Source organism: Condylostylus longicornis, unplaced genomic scaffold, assembly GCF_029603195.1.
Source record: "Condylostylus longicornis isolate FDR11 unplaced genomic scaffold, ASM2960319v2 ptg000116l, whole genome shotgun sequence".
Classification (NCBI taxonomy): Eukaryota; Metazoa; Arthropoda; class Insecta; order Diptera; family Dolichopodidae; genus Condylostylus; species Condylostylus longicornis.
The window spans coordinates 1032333-1042691 of record NW_026578084.1 but is presented as its reverse complement, the minus strand read 5'-3'; the positions used below and the strand labels follow the sequence as shown (position 1 = coordinate 1042691).

Genomic DNA, 10359 nt, shown 5'->3' with positions numbered 1-10359 from the left:
TAAAATTATAATATAAAATATAACATACAATAAATTTGCTATATCATAAATACAAAAAATCAAAATAATATTGTTATATATATGTAAAATTTAACAGCCAAAAATTAATTGTTTATCAAATTTACATAATGTACATATTAATTATATCGAAGTTAAATATAAATTATAATTATGCTATATTATATTTTTCAGCTAAAAAAAATTAACATCAATAATATTAACAACAAAACTGTTATAATATTTAAAATACATAATAAGAAGATTGTATACATATAATATAAGTATATATGTATATATACATATATATATATATATATATATATGTGTATATATATATATATATATATATATATTTATATTATATTATATACTTATATATATAATACATTAAAGACATATATATATTTATATATGTGTTTAATATAATATAATATATACTAAACAAAAATAGAATTTTAATTTTAAAATAAAATTTTTGTTGAACAGCTTAGCTGTATATATGTAATGCTGAAACATAAGACTCACTACATACACTTTAATATTATATTGAAATCTATTATTGTTCTTTTCAGCATATCTAATAAATTACTCGTTTTAAATCATATAGTAATTTTTTTTTCTTTTTTGTACCAGCGAATATGGGTAATATAATAACCACCGAGTGAAAAGAACAAAAAACAAAAACAATGTTGTTTATATAATGTAATATATATCATATGTAAGATATAGATATATATTATTTATTTTATATGATATATATGTATACGTAGATATATATAAATATATATATATATATATATATATATATATATATATGTGTATATATATATATATATATATATATATATGCATATATCATATATAGAAAAATTATTATCTACTGCAATTTTAAACATATCTTGAAATCTCACCAAATTATTGTTAGAATTTGAATTTAAAGTACAGGACTAACTATTTTGCAATATAATATTCTATATTAATTTTGCTTTTTTATATATAAACATCATAATTTTATTATTATATATATATATATATAAATATATATATATTGTTATTGTTGTTTGTCTTCATATATAATAAAATATACATATATAACGCCAGCTGTATTTTATTTTACGTACATTAAAAACTTCAAAATTTGTAGATTTTTTTCTGATGTGTGCCAATACTTTACCTAAAATTGAACAAATTTAGCTTATATTATCGGGTGTAAGGGGAAGGGAGTAACATACATAATATGAAGTTGATATACTATTCAGCTAATATCTTTGGTTGCTGAATTGTGTATTTCTATACGAATATAATATGTATATGATTGTGATTCTAATTGGACAAAATTTTTATTTATATATATATATACTTTTATTTTAAATCGAAATTTCATCAGAAAAATTTAGCATAAATTTTTAATTTAAAAATCGTATATTTATTTCTAATGTTTTATTGCTACACATTTCACAAATAAAATTGTATATTATTACCACATATTACTGTAAAATTTCCGTTTTTTTTTTGTAAAGAAAAATTGTTAAGTAAAAATGAATGTTGGCGCAATTTTAAGCAAAATATACATATTGTAAATTTTATAAATACGTCATGTTTATAAAACACCATATTCAAATTTTTTTAAATATAAAATTATACGTGACTTTCAAAGTTCGGTAATTACTGTATTCATACACAATTTAGCAATTAAAATTTTTAAACTCAATTGTATATTTATAAAGTTTTGCTATAATTTTGAATTCAAAGTAATTAAAAATGTCATTTAAACAAAAAGAAAAAAAAAATAAAAATATTTTAAAAATTTCATAACTGCTCAAAAGCGTAAGGAAAGTCAAATTAAAAAAAAAATAAAATAATAAAAAATATTTAAAAAAATTTAAAAAAAAGTTGAATAAAAAGTTGAAATATGAAAATTCGGTAGCTACTATATACATATATACATAAATAACAAATTTATTGTAACAAACATTATTACATAATTGTTCTGAAAGAATAACCAAAAAAAAAAAATATGTAAATAAATAAGAAAGTAAATGAAAAAAATTCTCAATACATAATATATTTCAACTTCAATTTAATAATTATTTTAAATAATTTACTTGAATTTAAATTTATTGTTTTTATTTCAACTTAAAATTATATATTTTGTGCTTTTTGTTTTAAACTATTCGATTCATTTTCTTCTCAAATAGATGGCATCTAGTGTGCCATTTATTTTGATTGCTATTTTGAATATAATGGTACAGCTATTTAAAGCATTCCGTTTCCCTAATTGTGAGAACACTGTATTTGTTAGAGAATTTAGCAATTATCATAATTCACCCATGTGCAATCCATTTCCCGTACTTTATAATAATTTTGCCCATTTGTTTTATTTTAATAAAATTAACCACTTCCCCCCCCCCCAACCTTTGGAAACCTAGATCAAGGCGACGATGCAACAACAACTGCACCATAGTTATTCGCTTCCTTTTTTTTTCACTCTCATCTTTGGTTGTTTCTTTGTTTTTATTGTTTTTAATTTTCAAACGTTGAAATATTGCTGACATATTGCAAAGTCATGAATATATGTAATGGAAATACAATTTCCTCTAAAAGCAAAAAAAAAACTAATTGTAAAAAAACATACAAAAAAACTTAAAATTATTTTTAACGTAAACAGCCTTTTTTTTGTACTTTAATAATGAATGCAAGCATTGATATATATAAATATATAATAAATATAATTTAAAAATTCATATGAGCAAACAAGCACAAAATATTCTAAAAAAGGAAGCGTATTAATAAAAAAAATGTTTTAGTAAATATAATAATGAAAGCAAAAAAAAAACACAAAATATAATTAACAAAATTTTATTATTTTTTTTTCTTAATTTATTAAAAAAATGTACTTTATTATAAAAATGTAGTCGATTCACTATATTAAACATATACAATCTTTTAAATAATATTCCCGCCATATCGAAATTGCTGTAATACTGTATTTACTATACATTGTTAAATAATTGTGTAGTGATACAGTTTCACGACAATTCTAATGTCAAGGTATCTGTGATTTGCAAATTGCAGCAATAATACTGTTGCACATATTGATACAGACAATTCTCAGATATAACAACTTAGAAGCTGAATTGTTTGAACATAAAAGTAATTTTATACTGCAATTTTAAAGTCTCAGATTATATGAACAAAAAATTTAATGTATTGCCAAAAAAGACTAAAAATGTTGAAATTTTCTAAAGATATTCAGTTTTTTAGTAATCTATTTTTGTTCTTGTAATATCTTTTGTCTTTATTAGTGTTAAAGTCCAATATTATTGCAATTTTGAAATTAAATTTTAATATTAAGTCATATACATAATTTCCATATTAATATCGTTATTATTATTTTACTAATATTTAATGTTGATATAAATTTTAGATTTTCTTTGTTTTTTTTTTACAAATATTTTTATTTTAAATAAATAAATAAATAAATAAACACGAAAATGAGGAAATACTAAACAAAAACTAAAAAAAAAATTTAAACTAATTTTAAATCAAAAAATTGTTTATTGAGTTCAAAGAAATATGAAAAAAATTAGCATTTACAATATTGTTGATTTTTTTACAAAAGATATTATATAAAACGAAAAAAAAACACTTTCTCGTTTTTTAATGAAAAAAATAAAGGTATGTAATAAGGAAAGAAAATTCTATAAATATATATACATATATATTTGTACAAACAACAAGAATGTTTAAAACCCAAAATTATAATTTGTAAAATACAAATATATTATGTAATAAAATCTTTCGTGTATATAATTAAATATATTATATATGTACGTATATGTTACATATAAAAACATACATGTATACCAAGGAACATCCATATACATATATACTCACTGAAATTATGTAAAAAATATAAGATATTTTTATTTATATATAAAATACATTATACACAAATATTCATAAACATATATTTAATATCCAAATACATATATTATATGTTATGATACATATATATATATATATATATATATATATATATATATATATACAAAAAAGATTTGGATAGAGTTATGTAATTAAGTAAATGTTAAATAAAAATTAAAACAACAAAAACATTGCTTTATTTTTATTTGTACTGTATCCATTGCGATACAACACTTAAAATAACTGGCAACATAGATAAAAATATTTACATTTACCAAAAACAGTTGAAATTATTAGTTTCGATTTTTATAGCAACAAAGATATCATAATATTGCATGTCAAATTTTCGCAGCAGTAGGAAAAGTAATAATAAAATCAATGCAAAATTTTTCAGTGTCGTATCACGAAATTTAAATTGGAAAAAATATAACTTATATATCATGTCGTAATTTGAAATTTCGTTTTAGAAGCCATGACATCTCCAGGAATAAGTATATACAATTTTCTTTTAGTATAATCCCTTTGAAACATTTGTATATATACATTTATGATTTATAAGAGGACGAACATAGAAATTTAAACTATATTGAATTTTTTCTAATATAGCAATATATTTAAACACTTTATAAATTAATTATCAAATACATAATTATTAAAAAAAGGGAAAATGAAATCTATTTCAAGAAGTACCATCAGTATTGAATCGGATATACTTATACGATCATTTTGATTTAAATTCAAAACTAATACAAATGAAAGTGGGTAAAAGCAATGGTTTGTAAATTAATACTTTTCCCTTAAACAACTGAATATACTGCTTTTAAATAACTTTCATTCATATATCAATATATTTCAAAAAATTGCATACATTTAGGGGGGGGGGGGGGACAAATAAAAATTCAAAGAGGTGTTAGTATAAAAGGTCGAATTAAAGGTTTAATTGCGTAACTTAAGAATAATAATTATATTTTGGAAAAGCTTATAAAGTGCTGAAAATTTAAATTTTGCAAATTTCGAGAGATATAACTTGAGAAAAAGCGACTAAATCACTTACTTGTATCTAAGTACTGTGAAAATTTTAGACTCCTACAACTTATGATCTAGTACAAAAGTAAATATAAAATTTAAAAAACACGGGTTTTAAGTAAAGGCTAATTTTAGTGGCGTTTTGTTTTTAAAGTTCAACTAAGCTACGGTACAGTGGAAGAGACTTGCCACAAATGCTTGTGGTTCGTTACAATATATTATAGTAAAAAATTTATAGCATTTTAGGAATGTGAGGAGCTATAACTTTTAGGTGGGGGAGGATAACAAAAATTTTTAAAAAATTTTTTTTTGAAGAATGTTAAAACCAACTAAAATAAAAATTGTTATTTATTTATTAGGAATATATGTAAAAAACATTTTTAAAATTTAAAATTAAAAAAAAATGAAACAATAATTTTTAGGACTTTTAAAGGAGACAATAACAAAAGTGTTACAAAAATATAATAATTAATTGAATGTTCAAATCTCTTTTTTAATTAAATAAAAACAAAATCTTTTTAACCATAGCTCAATGTATAGCCCATATTTTCCATTAATGTTTCTTTAATAGCTGGCTGTAAAGTTTTTTGCATATACGTTGTTAACATACCACGTACACCCATTGAAAATAATTGTTCTAATTCATTTGTAAATGCATCATTAATTTTATCTGTATCAAAATTATCATTATAATAATTATTATAGTCTTCATTATTGTTATTATTATTATTATTATTATTATTATTATTATTATTATTATTATTATTATTATTATTATTATTATTATTAGATAATGATGATGTAAAAGTATTATCATTGTTTCCAAAATTATTTTTTTTATTATAAAAATATTTATTTGTTAATTCAAATGGAAAATAATTTGTTTTATTATTTAAAAAGTAATTATAATTATTGTTATTATTTTTATTATCATAATATTTATTATAGTTATAATTATTATATTTAGTTGAATCATAATTTGTATCGTAATTATAATTATTATCATGTAAATACTTATTGTCATAATTATTATAATAATAATTATTATTCTTATCATGAGAATGTGAATTATAATTCTGATGTTGTTGATATTTTTGATAATTTTTATTATTGTCATTATTCTTATTATTATTATTATTATTATTATTATTATTATTATTATTATTATTTCCATTGTTGAAAGAATTGTAATGATGATAATTATATTTTTGATGATTAGAATGATGATTATGATAATTATTATAACGATTTGAATTATATTTATCATTATCAATTGATGATTCAAAGTAATTATCATTTAAATTGTCGTTATTGTTATTTTGATTATTACCGAATATAAAACCGTTATTAAACAAATCACTAAAGGTTTTTGATTCTGGTGAAAATACTTTTGTATTATCATCAAAATAAAATATATCATCATTATTTTTTAACATAATTTCAATTGATTTATTTTGTTTTTTATTATTAATGTTATCATTGTAATATAAATTTCTACGATATCTCTTATGATTATAATTTGCATTATCATAATAATCAAAATTTCTATTATTATTCAAGTTATTATTATCATAGTATATATTATTAAATTTACTTTTTTTGTAGTTATAATACCTTTTATTAAATTGATTATTTTTATATGAATTTTTGTATGCAATAGAACCGTAATCATCATTGTTATCAAAAAGCGTAGAAGTACGTTTATTTCTATTATTATTAATATTATTATTATTATTATTATTATTATTATTATTATTATTATTATTATTATTATTACTGTTATAAAGTTGATTTTTTTTTGAATTATGATAATATTTATTACTAATTTTTGTTATTAATCCTTCACAACTATGTGCAAATACTGATAAAAATCCTGGCTCACTAAAATGTGAATCAGTACGAACTGCTGATGATGAACCATGTTTTGATTCGTTATTTATTGATAATGATGATGATGATGTTGATATGGATTGATGTAATGGTATTGTTCGAAATTCAATACCAGCTTTTCTTAAACGTAATATCATATTACATTTACCACCAATTGGATATAAAGTTATTTTACCACTTATTGTCAAATCAGGAAATATTAAACGTGTATCTAATGTATGATTATATGAACTAAATTGGCATTTATCAACATATACCCATTGCATATTATATGGTAAACGTACTTTTAAGTCGCTTACTTCAATACGGTTTTTTTTTGCTTTTATTTGAATATTATCATCATAATTGTTATTAGTATTATCATTATAACGATTTTCAATTGAATCTATATCATAATATATTGATGATGATGAAGATGGTGATGATGATGATGTTGATGATGACGACGATGATGATGGAGAAGATAAAGTTGATGGTCTGTTATCATAAATTTCATTATTTAATTTTATATTTAATGACCGTTTACGATCATCTATATTTAATAATTCCCCATTATTATAATAATTATTGTTGTCATTATTATTATATAATGAATTATATATTGAGTACGGTGTTGTAATGTCAAAATAACTGCGGCTACCAGATCGCATTCTATTACGTCTTAGCATATGTTCGAGTGCTGATTCCAATTTTGTTGAACATTTACGATTATAATTTGAATTATATGACTCACATAATATGGTATCTAAAAAAAAAGTTAATTCAAATAAGATTTTGAAATTATTTTGTTTTTTAAAAAAAAAAAGAAAATTGTTTCTTGCTTTTATTTTTTTAATTAATAAATTATGGCAGATACTCCAATGAAATTAAAATATGAATAAAAGTAGTTACTGATTAATTGTATAATCACTAGGAAATTATTATTGTGGCCGTTTATTTATACCTATACAATGTGCAGTAACTTTAGTCACACTTTATAGTATTCCTTCATTATTTTCAATTGATGTACTCAATTCCCTCAAAAATTTAATATGATTAACTAGCTCAAACTGTTCAAAACATTAATATTTTTAAAAGGTATCTCTACTTGTTTTTATTTCTTTTTATTTTTATATTAACACTTTATTTTTATATTTAACACTTTATTGATATAGGTAATAGGCTGCGCAACATGGAAGCATGTTTAAAAAACTTTAGTACGCTCTAGGCTTAATAATCCAATTTTGTGATGTTAATATTTATTTCAAAAAAATTGGAATTTAACCATTGAAAATGAAAACCACTTTGAATTTCAATTTTAATATTTGATATCTGCAACATTTGTGCGTGAATTTTATTTTATTAAATATTTATTTATAAATTAATTATAATTTTAAACAAAAATTTTTACGTTTATTTTAAATGCTTTTCTTTTAAAATTAAGATATTGCTCACCTAATGATAACATTAGTAACAAAGTTATAATTTCAATCTGCAAGCTATTTATGTTTAACATTTTTTTAATTTTAACTTTTTTCATTAAATTTTTTATAATATTTCGCAAGTTGGTGTTCGACTTTAAATATTTTCGAGACTTTTTCTTTGGTTTCAAATTAAATTTTGCGAGTTTCCCTTCTTTTATCTTCTCATTTCATTTTATAACTATCTTTTTTTTATAAAGACTTAACTAACACTAAAAGTAAAAAATTTCTAACTTTTTCTGGAAAACATTAAAAATCTTAACTTTTTGGAAAGCGAAGAAGAAAACTGAATTTTCTCAAGAAAAACACAAAAAAAATACAAAAAAAAGCAATTGAATAAAAAAATTTAATATGAAAATTTATTATAGTTATTATATTTCTAGTTTCAACTCTTTAACTATAAGATACTTCTTCCCATCACATTGAAAACAAAATTTTTCAGCTCAAGTATGCCAGCCTCCATAAAAATAAAATTGGGTCAAACTAATGGTTTACAATGTAGCAATTTTCCCTTTACTAAGTTAAAATACTGCTTTTTAAATCAATCTATATACTATATATTCATACATGAATATATTTCCAAGATTGCATACATTTTGGATAATGATATAAAATAAAAAAAATGGAATAAGGTGTTAACATAATGCTCGAACTAAAGTGTTAATTGTGTGAGTTAAGAAAAATAATTTTATTTTTCAATTGCATGGAAATTACCATTGGCTTTCTTCGTTTATAGAAATTTTGAAAAGCTTACAATTTCGGAAATATGAGATGCCAAATATTCGAATTTTACAAATTTCGAAAGGCGATAACTTGAGGGGGGATGCAAATGGAAAAAAATTTTCTTCCAACGAAATGAACTATTTATTAGTGTCTAAAAGCTGCTTAAATTTCAGACTCCTACAATTTGCAGTCTAGAAGAAAAACGATATAAAAATTCAAAGGAAAAAGAATTTCAAAGAATTTAAAATTCAAATATGCTATGCTGCGGTGGAAGAAGCAAGCCACTGCCTTTTTGCGTTTTCAAAATTTGAAAAATGCTTATGGTTTCACTGCAATAAATAGCTAAACAATGACATTTTCAGGGTTTTGGGGAGTTATAACTTTTAGAGGGTGGAAGATAGGTAAAAATTTTCTTCTATATAAATAAGTTTCCAATAAAGATCTCAGTACATATAAAATCTCAGCTTTTTATGAAAGTAAATGTCTTGTAAACATGTCCACGGACAGACAGACGGACAGACGGACGGACGGACAGAGTGAAACTAATAAGCACTGTTTTTCAAAAAATTTTTGGAAAAGTGCTAAAAAGTTGATAACAGAAGTAGTTACGCAAATTTTTCCCAATAGATGGCCTTATTGAAGATATTTTACAAAAGATTGAAAATGTTATAAAAAATTTTAATTTTGTATTTTTGTGTAATACTTTTATAAGAAAGTTAGGTAAAGTCAATTTGACATTGGTATTTACATCTATTTGTAAAATCTATTGCCAAATAGATCTATTGACATATTCATAGGACTATAAATTTTATATAACATCATAAAATAAATAATGATTTTATAATAGGCTTCTTTTTTTTGTTTTTATTTATTCAAAGAGGGGATGTGAAAGTCAATTATTTCGTATACGAATAAAATGTAACACATTGTATTTATGTATTCATTCATAAATGTATGTATATTTCAATAAATTTAAATACAATGGCTTGCAAAAGCATCGTAAAATGAAAATAAAAAATCAAAACAAAAAGAAAAGGTATATACATTTTGAAATTTTTAGAAAATGTTTTAACAATGATAACAATGAACATGAGACTTAAAAGCGTAAATTTTGTAATGGAGACATATATATATATTGAAAAAAATCTAATATAACATACATACTTACTAAAAAACTATGACGATACAATTTACTCTTCATTATTAGGTGAAGAAAATGATAATCAAAACAAAAAAAGAAAAAATGTTATAAGTAATTATTACAGGGTTATGCACAAATAAAAAAAAACCAACAAAAGAAAAATATAGGAATTTATCTCCTACTTCCGCTGGA

The 10359-nt window shown here is 21.1% G+C and overlaps 1 protein-coding gene across 1 annotated transcript; it reads right to left on the bottom strand.

Moving 5' to 3' along the window:
* Positions 1-5397: 5397 nt before the first annotated feature.
* Positions 5398-8469, bottom strand: LOC129614719 (uncharacterized). The gene is made up of 4 exons (XM_055529557.1): positions 8278-8469; positions 7265-7588; positions 6780-7162; positions 5398-5657 (listed from the first exon to the last, which is right to left on the bottom strand). The coding sequence occupies exons 1-4, from the start codon at positions 8360-8362 to the stop codon at positions 5472-5474; spliced, it is 978 nt and encodes a 325-aa protein (XP_055385532.1). The 5' UTR covers positions 8363-8469; the 3' UTR covers positions 5398-5471.
* Between the last annotated feature and the right edge of the window lie 1890 nt (positions 8470-10359).

Bases quoted from the DNA above. Each gene is read 5' to 3' on its own strand.
- LOC129614719 (XM_055529557.1), bottom strand. From the start codon at position 8,362: ATGAAAAAAGTTAAAATTAAAAAAATGTTAAACATAAATAGCTTGCAG. The intron at 7,589-8,277 runs GTGAGCAATATC...CTTTTTTTTTAG, and splicing joins GTTACTAATGTTATCATTAG to ATACCATATTATGTGAGTCA. The intron at 7,163-7,264 runs CACCATCTTCAT...TTCAAATAAAAG, and splicing joins ATCATCAACATCATCATCAT to CAAAAAAAAACCGTATTGAA.